Source organism: Thamnophis sirtalis, unplaced genomic scaffold (genome assembly GCF_051295495.1).
Source record: "Thamnophis sirtalis isolate CommonGarterSnake01/CBP01778 unplaced genomic scaffold, rThaSir2_p1.2 scaffold_10, whole genome shotgun sequence".
NCBI classification, from domain to species: domain Eukaryota; kingdom Metazoa; phylum Chordata; class Lepidosauria; order Squamata; family Natricidae; genus Thamnophis; species Thamnophis sirtalis.
Window position 1 is genome coordinate 963,810 of NW_028261390.1, and position 16,785 is coordinate 980,594.

General features: G+C 49.4%; 1 protein-coding gene across 1 annotated transcript in view; it reads right to left on the reverse strand.

Moving 5' to 3' along the window:
- The window catches only part of DYSF (dysferlin), a 122,153-nt gene that overhangs the window by 82,942 nt on the left and 22,426 nt on the right, over nucleotides 1-16,785 (reverse strand). Inside the window, 11 exon segments of the mRNA XM_087723823.1 lie at nucleotides 936-1,018; nucleotides 2,980-3,023; nucleotides 3,123-3,191; nucleotides 5,221-5,324; nucleotides 6,437-6,563; nucleotides 8,429-8,544; nucleotides 8,954-8,984; nucleotides 11,231-11,281; nucleotides 12,081-12,143; nucleotides 12,846-12,974; nucleotides 13,854-14,041. Of these exon segments, the coding sequence (XP_087579949.1) occupies nucleotides 936-1,018; nucleotides 2,980-3,023; nucleotides 3,123-3,191; nucleotides 5,221-5,324; nucleotides 6,437-6,563; nucleotides 8,429-8,544; nucleotides 8,954-8,984; nucleotides 11,231-11,281; nucleotides 12,081-12,143; nucleotides 12,846-12,974; nucleotides 13,854-14,041 (1,005 nt within the window).

The following is a 16,785-nucleotide window of genomic DNA, read 5'->3' on the forward strand; positions in this document are numbered from 1 at the left end:
ACTACTCAAAGTTTCCGCTACTGGCTCTCCAGAACCTGTTAGAACCTGCTGGATTTCACCCCTGATTTTAGCCTCCAGTCCCCTAATCCTCCTCATGGCTCCAACTGCTTGGGAAGAACCTGGCCCAGGGAAACCCAAATTGTAGAGGTTGTAACTCAGTGCTGTGAACAGTCCAGGTCCTACTATGGTCTTCACAGTTAGCAATAGCGGTAAGACTTATGTACCTCTTCATAGGTCTTTCAGCCCTCTCTAAGCAGTTTACAGAGTCAGTATATTGCCCCCAACAATCTGATAGATAGATAGATAGATAGATAGATAGATAGATAGATAGATAGATAGATAGATAGATAGCAATAGCAATAGCAATAGCAATAGCAATAGCAGTTAGACTTATATACCGCTTCATAGGGCTTTCAGCCCTTTCTAAGCAGTTTACAGAGTCAGTATATTGCCCCCAACAATCTGATAGATAGATAGATAGATAGATAGATAGATAGATAGATAGATAGATAGATAGATAGATAGATAGATAGATAGCAATAGCAATAGCAATAGCAATAGCAATAGCAATAGCAGTTAGACTTATCTACCGCTTCATAGGGCTTTCAGCCCTTTCTAAGCAGTTTACAGAGTCAGCATATCGCCCCCCCAGTCTGGGTCCTCATTTCACCCACCTTGGAAGGATGGAAGGCTGAGTCAACCCTGAGCCGGTGAGATTAGAACCGCTGAACTGCAGATAACAGTCAGCTGAAGTGGCCTGCAGTACTGCACCCTAACTAATGCGCCACCACGGCTCTAAAAATGTGCTAGAGAACCCATCAGCCACTCCCTCCGACCTCCAGGGAGCCTGAGGTTGGCTCGCTCGGGGGACAGAAGACCCCATCGCCCCCCCCTGCCAGCTGTGCCAAGAATCAGGGGATTCTTCCCTTGCTCACCTTCCAGTTCTCCTCCCGGAGCGGAGATTTTGGACATGCAGAGGTAGCTGGTGCCAATGATGTCGTTGTGGGTCAGCCGGTCCCTGCAAAATAAAATCCAGTTGATCCAGTTACCTGCTAGAAATGATGCCTTCCCCCAGGGATCAAAGTTCTCAGCACAATCGGAGGATCTGCAGCAGTGGTGAAGTTCGTTCTTTTTTTACTTTCAGTGGGCATGACTTGGTGGGCATGGAGTGTGGCTTGGTGGGCCTGGCAGGGGAAGGATACTGCAAAATCCCCATCCCCACCCCCCCACACACACACTCTGGGGCCGCCCGGAGGTGCATTTGTCAGTTCTCCGAACTACTCAAAATTTCCGCTACCGGTTCTCCAGAACCTGCTGGATTTCATCCCTGGTCTGCAGTCCTGGTAATTTGGGGACTCTGGTAGAGGGAAAATCCCAGCCCAGTGCAAAATCCCAGGCAGGAGGCTTTCCCTCTCCAACTGCTGCCATCTAGTGTTCATTCAGATTTTCGCAGCTCAGACTCACACGCTTGCGTGGACAAAAAAGTTGCGTGCACAACTTGCTCTCCGGAGGACAGGCAGCCTCTGGAAAGAGGGGCCTCCTTTGTGAGTTTGGAGAAAGCGTCAGAGCTTGTTCAATAAACCAGGGTTTCCAAATGCCGTCTGAAGGGATAAGGCAACGGGGGGGGGGCTCCTTGGGACTCTCCTAGCTAAGAGGTTGTCTTGCAGATAACATAACATAACAGGGGGGGACCTTGGAGGTCCTCTAGTCCATCCTCCTGCTTACGCAGGGGATGTATACTAGGGATTCGAACCGCTGAACTGCCGAGCTTTCTGATCAACAAGGGCAGCGTCTCCCAGCCACTGCACCGCCTAGACGTTTCGTGACCAAACTAGGAACGTCATCAGTGCTACTAGAAGGGACTGGGGTTTGTGGAGAGGAGGAGGAGGAAGAAGAGGAAGAGGAGGGAAAAGGACTGTGGTGGGGGGGGGCCTTGGTGCTCTCTGAGCTTGGTGGTTTTCTGGCAGACATTTCATGACCCAACTAGGTACCATCACCAGTGCTAGAAGACAGTTTGCAGGGGGGAGGAGGAGGAGGAGGAGGAGGAGGAGGGGGATTGCGGGGTCCTTGGTACTCTCTGGGATTTTGTTTTGATGTAGACATTTCATTGCGCAACTGAGGTAAGGAGGAGGAAGAGGAGGAGGAGAAATGGAAGAAGGGGAAGCAAGAAGAGGAGAAAGAGGAGAAGGTGGAGGAGGAGGAGGAGAGATGGAGGAGGAAGAGTAGGAGAAAGAGTATAAGGTGGAGGAGGAGGAGAAGGAGAAGGAGAGATGGGGAGGAAGAGGGGAGAGGAAGAGAAGGAGAAAGAGATGGAAGAGGGGAGGAAGAAGAGGAGAAAGAGGAGGAGGTGGAGGAGGAGGAGGAGGAGAAGGAGAGATGGAGGAGGAAGAGGGGAGAGGAAGAGGAGGAGGAAGAGGAGGAGGAGAAGAGATGGAAGAGGGGGAGGAAGAAGAGGAGAAAGAGGAGAAGGTGGAGGAGGAGGAAGAGGAGGAGATGGAGGAGAAAGAGGAGGAGAAAGACGATAAGGTGGAGGAGGAGGAGGAGGAGGAGAGATGGGGAGGAAGAGGGGAGAGGAAGAAGAGGAGAAAAAGGAGGAGGGGGAGGAGAGATGGAGGAGGAAGAGGGGGAGGAAGAAGAGGAGAAAGAGGAGGAAGAGGAGGAGGAAAGATGGAGGAAGAAGAGGGGGAGGAAGAAGAAGAGGAGGAAGGAAAAAGACTGTGGCGTCCTTGGTGCTCTCTGAACTTGTTGGTTTTCTTGTAGAGATTTCATGACCCAACTAGGTAACATCATCAGTGCTAGAAGGATGTGGAGTTTACTCCAACTGCTCAGGGTCCCCATGGTTTTCGGGGGTGGGATGGCCTGAACTGAGCCCCCCCAGCTGGAAACAAGGCTGCCTGGCCCCTTTTCCTGCCCCAAACCTGGCAAACGGTGGGGTTATAAATGAGGGAGCCGCCCCCTGACTCCTCGCTCGTTACTCACCAGTCCATGACGCGGATCCTCATCCTTTCGCACATGGAGGGAAACTGCAGGGAAGAGCGGGAGGGGCTGGGTCAGGGAGAGGCTTTGGGGGGAACGGAGGATGCTGAAAAGACTGGGGGGGGATTTGGGGAGGGGGGGCTCACCATGGCAGGCAGGGTGACAATCTGGTTCCACTGGGGATTGGCGTTCTTCTCCACAATCTTACTACAGAGCTGCTCAAAGGAAGGAAAGAGAGCGCGGAATCAGAGCCCCTTCTCCTCCGGGGTCCCACAGCCTTCCTCCAGGCAGCAGAAGTCAGGCTCAACAGGGAAACAAAGCGACAGGTGGTCCTCGACTTACGACCACAATTGAACCCGACATTTCCGCAGCTAAGCGAGACCGTTGTTAAGTGAGTTTGGGCCCTTTTACGGCCATTCTTGCCACAGTTGTTAAGCGAATCTGGCCTCCCTCTTCTTTGGGTGGGCAGCCCCTCAAATACACCAGCCAAGCACAAATCCTGCAACTCTTCTTCTTTATATCAAGGAGAGAAGCGGCTTAGAAAAGAAGAAGGAATTTCCTGACAGTGAGAACCATTAGCCAGGGGAACTCCCTGCCTCCAGAAGCTGTGAATCCTCCAACACTGGACGTTTTAAGAAGACCTTGGGTCACGAGAGAGCCGAGGTGGCGCAGTGGTTAAATGCAGCACTGCAGGCTACTTCAGCTGACTGCAGTTCGGCTGTTCAAATCTCATCGGCTCAGGGTTGACTCAGCCTTCCATCCTTCCGAGGTGGGTGAAATGAGGACCCGGATTGTTGTTGGGGGCAATATGCTGACTCCGTAAACCGCTTAGAGAGGGCTGAAAGCCCTATGAAGCGGTATATAAGTCTAACTGCTATTGCTATCTATCTATCTATCTATCATCTATCTATCTATCTATCTATCTATCTATCTAATCTATCTATCTATCTATCTATTCTATCTATATCTATCTATATCTATCTCTCCCTCCCTCCCTCTCTCTACATCTATCTCTCCCTCTCTCTATATCTATCTATCTATCTATCTATCTATCTATCTATCTATCTATCTATCTCTCCCTCCCTCTCTCTATATCTATCTCTCCCTCTCTCTATATCTATCTATCTATCTATCTATCTATCTATCTATCTATCTATCTATCTATCCATCTATCTATCTAGGTGAAATGAGGACCCGGATTGTTGTTGGGGGCAATATGCTGACTCTGTAAACCGCTTAGAGAGGGCTGAAAGCCCTATGAAGCGGTATATAAGGCTAACTGCTATTGCTATCTATCTATCTATCTATCTATCTATCTATCTATCTATCTATCTATCTATCTATCTATTCTATCTATATCTATCTATATCTATCTCTCCCTCCCTCCCTCTCTCTATATCTATCTCTCCCTCTCTCTATATCTATCTATCTATCTATCTATCTATCTATCTATCTATCTATCTATCTATCTATCTATCTATCTATCTATCTATCTATCTATCTAGGTGAAATGAGGACCCGGATTGTTGTTGGGGGCAATATGCTGACTCTGTAAACCGCTTAGAGAGGGCTGAAAGCCCTATGAAGCGGTGTATAAGCCTAACTGCTATTGCTATTGCTATTGCTATTGCTAACCAGTTGTCTGAAGTGGTGTAGGGTTCCTGCCTAAGCAGGGGTTGGACTAGAAGACCTCCAAGGTCCCTTCCGTCTCTGTTATTCTATTCTATTTCTATTCTATTTATTCTAGTCTCTATATATTTAGCCTCTAGGCCAGTGTTTCTCAACCTTGGCAACTTGAGATGTCTGGACTTCAACTCCCAGGTTAACAACGCTTAGCGTCTAGTCCAGTGTTTCTCAACCTTGGCAACTTGAAGATGTCTGGATTTCAACTCCCAGAATTCCCCAGCCAGCGAATGCGAATGCTGGCTGGGGAATTCTGGGAGTTGAAATCCAGACATCTTCAAGTTGCCAAGGTTGAGAAACACTGCTCTAGGCCTTTGAGCATCTCAGTTGCTCTTCTCTGCACTTTTCCCAAAGCCTCAACATCTTTTTTCTAACGTGGTGACCAAAACTGGTTGCAGGATTCAGGTGTGGCCTTCCTAAGGATTTATAAAGCGGGCACCAACGCTTCTCATCATTTTAATTCTATGCTTCTGTTTACACAACCCAGGATTGTATTATTATTTTTGGCTGCTGCCATTAATGGCACTGGGGGGTGGGGGAGGGGGTTTGTAGCTGACGTACCGTTTTCCCCGCGAAGGTGACTTCCACGAAGGGATCCACCAGGTTCTTCTTCTGGCTTTCAAAGCCGAAGATCTGCTTGACGCTGTCCATCACGGCATCGTCCACTGCGAGGACAAGACCGTTCTGTTAGAAGGAGCAAAGACTGGGGAATGGGGCCGAGAGGAGGGAGGGAGGGAAGAAGGGAAGGGAGGAAAGAAGGGAGGGAGGGAGGAAACAAGGAAAGAAGGGAGGCCGGAAGAGAGGGAGGGAGGACCATGTAGATTCGCCTTCACTCCTGTCTGTAAATATGTTTTATTTTCATTTTTCATTTCATACGGTCACATATATACTGTGCATAACCGGGGCCATATAACATTGGGCAATAAACACAGCCATCCTTGTCAAAATTACTCCCCAAAATACAAAACCAATATACCACTTCAACCCTCCATACACCCTTTCTTTCGCCCCCCTCCAACTTCCTTTCTCCCCTCCAACATTCCCCTCTACCCTACTTCCCCTCCCCCTCTATCACTCCTCTCTCCCGATACGCTCCCTCCCTTCCACCTCACCCTCCCTCCCATCCTCTCTCCCACCCTCTCTACCCCTCTTTCTTCTTTCCCTCTGCTCCTCCCTTCGGTGTATTTCTACTATCTATCAATATATTCAGCTTGTCCTATTTTTACACTAGAATTAAAAACGCAACAGTATACAAGTGCAATCATATTAATCACTTTAAAATCCAGCACATACTATATTTCCCCCCTCCCCCCTCCCCCCTAGGACCCCACCTCCCTTCTCCCCCCCCCAACTTCCCAGAGCCCGTACACGGTATAGCTTTTTATCACACACAGTCTAAAATATATTAAAACCAAGGAAATTAAAAAAAGAAGAAAAAAAAGAAGAAAAAAGTCAGTAAAGTCTCTACGTTGAACTCAGCTTCTTGCCGTTACTCAAACTTTAAGCAGTTTACATTATTCCTAATCTTCGCCTTCACTCCTGAAAAGGGTCCGACTCAAGCTTTGAAGAAGGACCGAATTCATTTCCACCTGTCCTTACAAAGCGAACCCAGCAGCCATCCAGAACCAGATGCCTTCCGGGATGTTGAGTAAGATACCCCATCATCCACAGCCGAGAGAAGAGGCCTTCCGAGTTTCGCTTCCATACTTCTAGCCCACAGGCCGTCTCCTCCCTTCCCCACCCTCCCGGCCAGGGGGCCCTCTGCCCCACCACTCACTCTGGGGCAGGTCCTCCGCTCGATAGACCTTGAGAGAGAAGTGGGCGCCACGGAGAGCCACGCCGGGCGGCTTGAAGACGTTGCCCTCAATGTCCTCTTTCTCCTCGGCAGCTTCCTTCTTCTCCACCTGCGAAGAGGGGTGGGAGGACGGATGAAGCGCCTGCCCGCCTTGGCCCCGGGGTTACCCGAAGGGCCACCTGTCCCTCTGCAGGCGCCTCCCCATCTTCTCAGACGCACCTGGACCCTCCTGTCCGCTTGGCTCCCTCCTGCCCGGCCCTGATATTGCACCAAGGAGGCCTTTGAGCCGAGGTGGCGCAGTGGTTAGAGTGCAGCACTGCAGGCCACTTCAGCTGACTGCTAAGCTGCAGTTCGGCTGTTCAAATCTCACCGGCTCAGGGTTGACTCAGCCTTCATCCTTCCGAGGTGGGTAAACTGAGGACCCGGATTGTTGTTGGGGGCGATATGCTGACTCTGTAAAACCGCTTAGAGGGGGCTGAAAGCCCTATGAAGCGGTATATAAGTCTAACCGCTATTGCTATTGCTACTAGCCCAGGGGAAGTAGGAGGGGTGAGGAGGGAAGATTGCACCCCCCCTGCCCCTCCCAGAGCCCCCTTCCGCATCTTGGCATCATGTTCCCCCCTTTTTCATTTGCATGGGTTTCAAAGGGAATTGCTCTGCAGCCCCTCTCTAAGCCTCTCTAAGAGCCAAGGTGGCGCAGTGGTTAAAAAGCAGCACTGCAGGCTACTGCTAGATCAGCAGGTCAGCGGTTCAAATCTCACCGGCTCAGGGTTGACTCAGCCTTCCATCCTTCCGAGGTGGGTAAAATGAGGACCCAGATTGTTGGGGGCAATATGCTGACTCTCTGTAAACGCTTAGAGAGGCCTGAAAGGCCTATGAAGCGGTATATAAGTCTACTGCTATTGCTATCAGCCTCTTGGCCCCAACCATCCGGATCCTCCTCTGACCCACCTCGGAAGGAGGGAAGGCTGAGCCAACCTTTGAGCCAGACAGGATCGAACTGCCGGCAGTGGGCAGAGTTTGCCTGCTGTGCTGCAATCCAGCCACCAAGGCTCTTAAATGTTTAAAACGACATAATCATTTCTATGCCAAGTTTCCTCGGGGGGGGGGGGGCTTATAGGATCCAGATGTTACATATTTCAGAAGAAGAGGAAGTTCGTAGGTCAGGTTGAACTTTGAACAAACTCCAACGTGGGTCGTTTTCTTGCAGCCCCAACCAGGATTTCATTACCCAGCTAGGTAGCATCATCAAACATAGAAGGGAGGGTGGGGTTGGGAGGACGGGTGGGGAGGAGGAGGGGGAAGAGGGGGAGACGACTGTGGGGGTCTCTCTGAGCTTGTTGTCTTGTTGCAGACATCTCATTACCCCACTAGGTAACATCATCAGTGGAACAAGGGAGTGAATTTGTGGAGTGGAAGTGAAAGGGAAGTGATAGGTGGGGAAAAGGAGGAGGAGGAGGAGGAGGAGGAGGAGGAGGAAGAGGAGGAGGAGGAGGAGGAGGAGGAGGAGGAGGAGGAGGAGGAGGAGGAGGAGGAGGAGGAGGAGGAAGAGGACTGTGGGGTCCTTGGTGCTCTCTGATCTTGATGGTTTTCTTGCAGACATTTCATTACCCAACTAGGTAACATCATCAGTGGTAGGAGTCTGGGCTTGGCCAGATCCAGGGCCGATCAGTATCAGATGAACCCTACAATCGTCCTTGAATCTGGAGCTTCTCACTTGCCTGCAGGACAGTCCCACACAGCCTGGGGGGGGCTTTTCCGGGGCCTTCCAAAGAGGCAGCCCCTCAAAGTCGGCCCTCTTTCCCCATGAAGAAGGGGGCGTGGGGTCGGAATAGCCCCTCCGTTGCGCTGCGGATCTCGCTGGGAGACACAGAGGCCCTGAAGACCCCTCCACCAAGGAGGAGAGGCCGCTCGGGGCGGGGGGGGGAAAATCCCTTTGCTCCGAGTCTGGCCCCCTTTCATGGAAATACTCACGGGGGCTTCATCCCCGGGACCGAGGACGTACAGGCTGACTTTCAAGTAGCCTCTGGCGCCCACCGAGAAATCCTCCGGGTCCGACAGCAGCAGCCACTTCCGGAGGAAGCAATGCCCTGGAGGGGGGGGGGGGAGGGAGTCACATTTATACCCCACAATTCACACACCCCCTCACCGTGTAAAATGGTCTGGTCACTAAATGAACTGTTGTAATTTGAGGACTGCGTCTAAATGGCTTGGAGGTCACAGTCCCCACTTGAACTAGCAAGCCCCATGCAGCCCCCAACTGGCATTTTGCTGAAGGAAATTCTTTTGTCTTCCACTGCTCTGGGGGGGGGGAAATCACAGTGTTTTCACTCCTTTTTTTCTTTCCTTTCCACACTTCTTTCCCCTTTGACTTTCTCCGTTTTTTCTTTCTAGCTGTATGATTTAATCTTATCATCAACGAAGGGCCTCCCGCCGTGTTTCCCTGTTCCTTGCTAACGCCTCCCATCCAGTTCTGCCCAGTTCCCAATTTCCACTCACGGGGTTCAGCATAAATTGTCCCAACGTCCACCTGGAAGACACAAAGACAAGGACCCTCAGGCTGGAGCCCCCTTGTTCCTCACCCCCACCCACTCACCCAAGACAGACAATCAGACACACACACACACACGGTCAATGCTCCAACACTGGAAGTTTTGAAGAAGAGACTGGACCGCCATTTGTCTGAAATGGTCTAGTTTTTCCTGCCCAAGCAGGGGGTTGGGCTAGAAGACCTCCGAGGTCCCTTCCAGCTCCATTATTCTATATTCTGTCATGTTTCTGTTGATGAGGGTGGCGATTAATTTCCTTTTTCTTTGTGGCAATGTGGCACACAAGACACAGGAAGGAGAAAGGGTGTGATGGCTGCACAAACTTTTCCAACAAAGTTTTCTCTGTAATTATGTGGAGTAGGGGTCCCCAAACTCGGCCACTTTAAGACTTGTGGACTTCAACTCTCAGAATTGGGAGCTGGCTGGGGGATTCTGGGAGTTGAAGCCCACAAGTCTTAAAGTGGCCGAGTTTGGAGACCTCTGATCCAAGTGGAGAGATTGCAGAGGAAGGGATTGCAAGAGAGTAAATTATGCTGGCTGGGGAATTCTGGGAGTTGAAGTCCACAAGTCTTAAAGTGGGCGAGTTTGGAGACCTCTGATCCAAGTGGAGAGATTGCAGAGGAAGGGATTACAAGAGAGTAAATTATGCTGTCTGGGGAATTCTGGGAGTTGAAGTCCACAAGTCTTAAAGTGGCCGAGTTTGGAGACCTCTGATCCAAGTGGAGAGATTGCAGAGGAAGGGATTGCAAGAGAGTAAATTATGCTGTCTGGGGGATTCTGGGAGTTGAAGCCCACAAGTCTTAAAGTGGCCGAGTTTGGAGACCTCTGATCCAAGTGGAGAGATTGCAGAGGAAGGGATTACAAGAGAGTAAATTATGCTGTCTGGGGGATTCTGGGAGTTGAAGCCCACAAGTCTTAAAGTGGCCGAGTTTGGAGACCTCTGATCCAAGTGGAGAGATTGCAGAGGAAGGGATTGCAAGAGAGTAAATTATGCTGGCTGGGGAATTCTGGGAGTTGAAGTCCACAAGTCTTAAAGTGGGCGAGTTTGGAGACCTCTGATCCAAGTGGAGAGATTGCAGAGGAAGGGATTACAAGAGAGTAAATTATGCTGTCTGGGGAATTCTGGGAGTTGAAGTCCACAAGTCTTAAAGTGGCCGAGTTTGGAGACCTCTGATCCAAGTGGAGAGATTGCAGAGGAAGGGATTACAAGAGAGTAAATTATGCTGTCTGGGGAATTCTGGGAGTTGAAGTCCACAAGTCTTAAAGTGGCCGAGTTTGGAGACCTCTGATCCAAGTGGAGAGATTGCAGAGGAAGGGATTACAAGAGAGTAAGTTATGCTGGCTGGGGAATTCTGGGAGTTGAAGTCCACAAGTCTTAAAGTGGCCGAGTTTGGAGACCTCTGATCCAAGTGGAGAGATTGCAGAGGAAGGGATTGCAAGAGAGTAAATTATGCTGGCTGGGGAATTCTGGGAGTTGAAGTCCACAAGTCTTAAAGTGGCCGAGTTTGGAGACCTCTGATCCAAGTGGAGAGATTGCAGAGGAAAGGATTACAAGAGAGTAAATTATGATGGCTGGGGAATTCTGGGAGTTGAAGTCCACAAGTCTTAAAGTGGCCGAGTTTGGAGACCTCTGATTTAAGTGGAGAGATTGCAGAGGAAGGGATTGCAAGAGAGTAAATTATGATGGCTGGGGAATTCTGGGAGTTGAAGTCCACAAGTCTTAAAGTGGCCGAGTTTGGAGACCTCTGATCCAAGTGGAGAGATTGCAGAGGAAGGGATTACAAGAGAGTAAATTATGCTGGCTGGGGAATTCTGGGAGTTGAAGTCCACAAGTCTTAAAGTGGGCGAGTTTGGAGACCTCTGATCCAAGTGGAGAGATTGCAGAGGAAGGGATTACAAGAGAGTAAGATATGCTGGCTGGGGAACTCTGGGAGTTGAAGTCCACAAGTCTTAAAGTGGCCGAGTTTGGAGACCTCTGATCCAAGTGGAGAGATTGCAGAGGAAGGGATTGCAAGAGAGTAAATTATGCTGGCTGGGGAATTCTGGGAGTTGAAGTCCACGAGTCTTAAAGTGGCCGAGTTTGGAGACCTCTGATCCAAGTGGAGAGATTGCAGAGAAAGGGATTACAAGAGAGTCAATTATGCTGGCTGGGGAATCTGGGAGTTGAAGTCCACGAGTCTTAAAGTGGCCACCTCTGATTTGGAGGATTAGGGAGGAAAAGACTTACCCGGAATTCTCCGATGACAGAGTCCGTCCGGAGGGAACGAGAGTCAACAACCTGGAGGGGACACAAAAAATGAGCTTCCACGGAAACAAGGTCTCCTCAGATGCCACCTGACTTGCTGCCCTTTGAGGTGAGCTTAGCATTTGGGGCAAGAACCAACCCTCCTTGTCTGCACCAAGATGGGGGGGAGCTTTCGTGGTCCTCCTACAAGCCCTCGTGAACTTCCAGCCAGGTTGCGCAGAGATTTCCCAAGATTGCGGGCATCTCACAAAGGTTGGTGAGCTTGCAAAAGATGTCAGAGGATTTGGAGATCCTCAAAGGAGCCAGTTGATTCCCCCGTTCAAAGGGTGCCAGGGAAAGGAGCAGAACATGGGGATCCATGAGATCTAGCACCCCCATAGGCATGAAAGCCAAACGGAGGACTTTGGGCCAATCACTAGGAGAGAGTTCTAGTTCTGCCTTAAGCATGAAAACCGGCTGGGTGACTTTGGGCCAATGACCAGGAGGAGGCGAGTTCTATTCCTGCCTTAGGCTGGGAGCTAGGGGGCTTCCCTCTGTCTCAGCCCAACCCACCTCACAAGGTTGCTGTTGTGGGTAAAACAAAAGGAGGGGAGGGTTGGCTCTGTTCTTGGTAAAACTAATGAAGGTGGGATGCAAATAAACAAATGGGGAGTGAAATTGGGGGAAACATGGGAATTCTCACAAGCGTGGAATGTGCCTCCCCCGATTACAGAAAGCTGCTTTGGCCTCCCATCATGTGGGTCCGTGTGACCCCCCATGCACCGAAGAGGAACACGTCCCATGCTCCAGGATGCGTTCTCCGTGGGAGGGGAGTCCCCCCCAACCCACTTACCGTGAGGAATATGGGCTGGTCGAAAAGCTCCACGGGGGACTCAAAAACGTTGAAGAAGAAGGTCTGCAGGAGAGAGAGAGAGAGGGAGAGGGAGAGGGAGAGGGAGGGAGGGAGGGAGGGAGAGAGAGAGAGAGAGAGAGAGAGAGAGAGAGAGAGAGAGAGATTCAGCTGCACCCCAAAAACCTTCCCACCAGGGAACCGACCCCAAAGGAAGAGTCACACACAGGCAGGGGGTCCTCTGCCCCACTCACCCCCAAAGTCACCCAACTTTTAAAAATCACAGGACGATTTGGAGCAATTCTCACAACCGGGGTTTACAGTGAAGCTCCTGCATGGGGTTGGCCAACCCATTCAGGCACACTGGTTGTGCCCCCCGTGGCTTAACTTAACAACGCTCTTGCTTAGCAACCAAAATGTTGGCTCAGGAACTCTGGCATTGAAGTGTGCAAGTCTTAAAGCTGTCAAGTCACGAGACCCTCACGCCCCTAACCTTTAAGAGAAAAAATCCCCAGGGGTGTTCAAAGTTGAAAGCTTTAAGACTTTAAGGTTTAGATAGGACTCTTAGAGGCGGGCGGGGCGATTGGTGAGCCAGCCAATCAGTGAGTGTGGTGCGGACGGGCGGGGGGAGGGAGGGAACTGGAACCGGTTCTAAATGGCACAGTAGATCTGTGGATCCTCTTCTAGAGAAGAGCTTAGAACCGGCAGGAAGCCGCTCCTGATTCAAAGTGACAATAAAGTTATTCCAAGTTCTGAATCTTTCCTCACCTCGTCAAAAAAGGGACCGTTTCCTTTCCGAATGCGGGTTCTCTTGGTCTGCCCCACCGCCGTCACCTTCACCACAGACTTGAGGTTGACCCCCGAGAGCTGCCTGCCTTCAATGACTCGCACCCGGATCTAGAAAGGGGAAGGGCAGGAGGAGGAGGAAGAGAAGAGGCCATTAAAGGTCTCAAGGACAGAGCAGTGGGGCCCTGCCGAGCCCTCGCCTCAAAGCAGAAAGGGAAGCAAAGAGGTCCCAAGGCCCAGAAGAGCCACCAGGAATGGAAGCGAGAGCCTTGGAGGTCTCTCCGTTCTGCGCTTGGGTTCCAGGTCGGATGTTTGCCTCTTTCCCTAGCCAAAATCCACGGAGTTTAGCACATTTATTTGATCCAAAGAGTGGGAAATATCTACAGATCGGGGTTGGAGTGTGGGGCCCTTGGTGCTCTCTCAGCCGGGTGGTTTTCTTGCAGAGGCTCCATGACCAAACTAGAGAAAATCATCATGCTAGAAGGGAGAGGGGTTTGCAGAGAGGAGGAGGAGGAGGAGGAGGAGGAAGAAGGAGGAGGAGGAGGAGTGGGAGGGAGGAAGGAGGAGGAGGAGGAGGAAGAAGAAGAAGAAGAAGAAGAAGAAGAAGAAGAAGAAGAAGAAGAAGAAGAAGAAGAAGAAAGAAAGAAAGAAAGAAAGAGATGAAGGAGGAGGTGGTGGAGAAGTAGGAGGAAGAGGAAAAAGAGAGGAGGAGGAGGAGGAGGAGGAGGAGGAAGAGGAAGAAGAAGAAGAAGAAGAAGAAGAAGAAGAAGAAGAAGAAGAAGAAGAAGAAGAAGAAGAAGAAGAAGAAGAAGAAGAAGAAGATGATTATTGATGTTTTTTAAAAACTTTTGCCTAAAAAAGTTCTGAAGATCAGCTGTGCGACATCCAATCATTGGAACCTTTTTTTTAAAAATTAGCATTTTTTTGCTACCGGTTCAGGCAAACTGGCCCGAACCGGTAGCCTTTCACCCCTGGCTTGAGGCTGGTCACCTGGAAATCCTGGGGTTTGTTGGAGAGAAGCTTCCGGGAAGTGCTTTTCCTTCTCCTGCTTGCGGGAAGAACATGAGACGGGGGCCTTTTGGGCAAGGAAGGCTGATCGGGGGCAGAGGGTCTCGCAGATGGCTCGGCTTCCTCTTCAGTGCCCAGCTGGTCCTCACTGTCTTCTTCTCCCCCTGTATCTGTGGAGGAGGAGGAGGAGGAGGAGGAGGAGGAGGAGGAGGAGGAGGAGGAAGAGGAGGAGGAGGAGGAGGAGGAGGAGGAGGAGGAGGAGGAAGGAGGAGGAAGAGGAGGAGGAGGAGGAGGAGGAGGGAGGAGGAGGAGGAGGAGGAGGAGGAGGAGGAGGAGGAGGAGGAGGCCACACAAAAGGAGGCAATGTTACATATCACAGGATTAAATTCCTAAGAATGGCCAGGAAGGTTGTGATAAACTTCAGGGACTAAAAAGAGCCGGGAAAACAATTCAGGTGGGGGGAAATATATTTTGCATCAAACTGATTTAGGGTTTGATTGTTAGGTATCGGAGAGACTAGAAGACCTCCAAGGTCCCTTCCAACTCTGTTCTTCTCTCATTCTGATATTCTGTTACTGTGTTATTATGTTATTCTGCTATTCTGTTATTCTGCTATTTTTTTATTGTGATATACCTGATAATCCGTTATTCCGCTATTCTGTTGTTCAGCTATTCTGCTATTCTTTTATTCTGATATTCTGATTTTCTGATATTCTGCTATTTTGCTATTCTGCTATTCTTTTATTCTGATATACTGATATTCCGTTATTCTGCTATTCTGTTGTTCAGCTATTCTGCTATTCTTTTATTCTGTCATTCTGTCATTCTAATATTGTTATTCTGATATTCTGAAATTCTGTTACTGTGTCATTATGTTATTCTGCTATTCTATTATTCTGCTATTCTGCTATTCTGCTATTCTTTTATTCTGATATACTGATATTCCGTTATTCTGCTATTCTGTTGTTCAGCTATTCTGCTATTCTTTTATTCTGTCATTCTGTCATTCTAATATTGTTATTCTGATATTCTGAAATTCTATTACTGCGTCATTATGTGATTCTGCTATTCTGCTTAACGAAAACAGGCCCATCACTGGATGTTAGCCATGATGGAACCTCAGCTCGGATCCTCTTCGGACTTTGCTTCAGCTGCCCAGTTTTGTTTGTCCAGTTGAGATCTCCAAAGGCCAGAGACTTCGGTGGTCATTGCCAGCCAGGTGGAGGAAAGCAGTGACAAAACACACACACAAATCCCCCCCCCATCCATTTGTCCATGAATGGCCACCCATGATCCCTTCACAGTTCCCTTGCTCACCTCCTGGCCTCCATTGGTCTTAAGGGCAACAGGCATTACAAAGCATAGACCAAAATGACATTTAAATAGCAATAGCAATAGCAGTTAGACTTATATACCGCTTTCATAGGGCTTTCAGCCCTCTCTTAAGCGGTTTACAGAGTCAGCATATCGCCCCCAACAACAATCCGGGACCTCATTTCACCCACCTCGGAAGGATGGAAGGCTGAGTCAACCCTGAGCCGGTGAGATTTGAACAGCCGAACTGCAGAACTGCAGTCAGCTGAAGTAGCCTGCAGTGCTGCATTTAACCCCTGCGCCACCTCGGCTCTTGTCAATTTTAATTGGGTTTGGGATATTCTTATTTAATATTTTTTTTAACTTTTCTATTATGTGTTTCTTTTAATTGTTGTACGCCGCCCTGAGTCCTTGGGAGAAGGGCGGCATATCAATCTAATAAATCTCAATCTTAATCTCAAAAAAGAACATTCAGAATCAAAAGGGGGGGGAACTTTATTCTGGCCACCACGATATAAAAAAGATGTTGGGACTCTGGAAAGAGTGCAGAGAAGAGCAACGAAGAGGATTAGGGGACTGGAGGCTAAAACATATGAGGAATGGTTGCAGGAACTGGGAATGTCTAGTTTAATGGAAAGAAGGACTAGGGGAGACATGATAACAGTCTTCCAATATCTCAGGGGTTGCCCCAAAGAAGAGGGAGCCAAACTATTCTCCAAAGCACCTGGGAGTAGAACAAGAAGCAATGGGTGGAAACTAATCAAGGAGAGAAGCAACTTAGAACTAAGGAGAAATTTCATGACAGTGAGAACAACAGTGGAACAACTTGCCACCAGAATTATAAATGCTCCAACACTGGAAGTTTTTAAGAAGATGTTGGATAACCATTTGTCTGAAGTGGTGTAGGGTTTCCTGCCTGAGCAGAGGGTTGGACTAGAAGACCTCCAAGGTCCCTTCCAACTCTGTTGTTCTATATGAAGAACGGTTGCTGGAATTGGGCATGGCTGGTCTAGTGAAGAGAAGGACTAGGGGAGACATGATATCAGTCTTCCAATCTCTCAGGGGTTGCCACAAAGAAGAGGGAGTCAAGCTATTCTCCAAAGCACCTGAGGGCAGGACAAGAAGCAATGGGTGGAAACTAATCCAGGAGAGAAGCAACTTAGAACTAAGGAGAAATTTCATGACAGTGAGAACAACAGTGGAACAACTTGCCACCAGAATTATAAATGCTCCAACACTGGAAGTTTTTAAGAAGATGTTGGATAACCATCTGTCTGAAGTGGTGTAGGGTTTCCTGCCTGAGCAGAGGGTTGGACTAGAAGACCTCCAAGGTCCCTTCCAACTCTGTTGTTCTATATGAAGAACGGTTGCTGGAATTGGGCATGGCTGGTCTAATGAAGGGAAGGACCAGGGGAGACATGATAGAAGTCTTCCAATATCTCAGGGGTTGCCCCAAAGAAGAGGGAGTCAACCTATTCTCCAAGGCACCTGAGGGCAGGACAAGAAGCAATGGGTGGAAACTAATCCAGGAGAGAAGCAACTTAGAACTAAGGAGAAGTTTCCTGACTGTCAGAACAATTAACCACTGGAACAGCTTGCC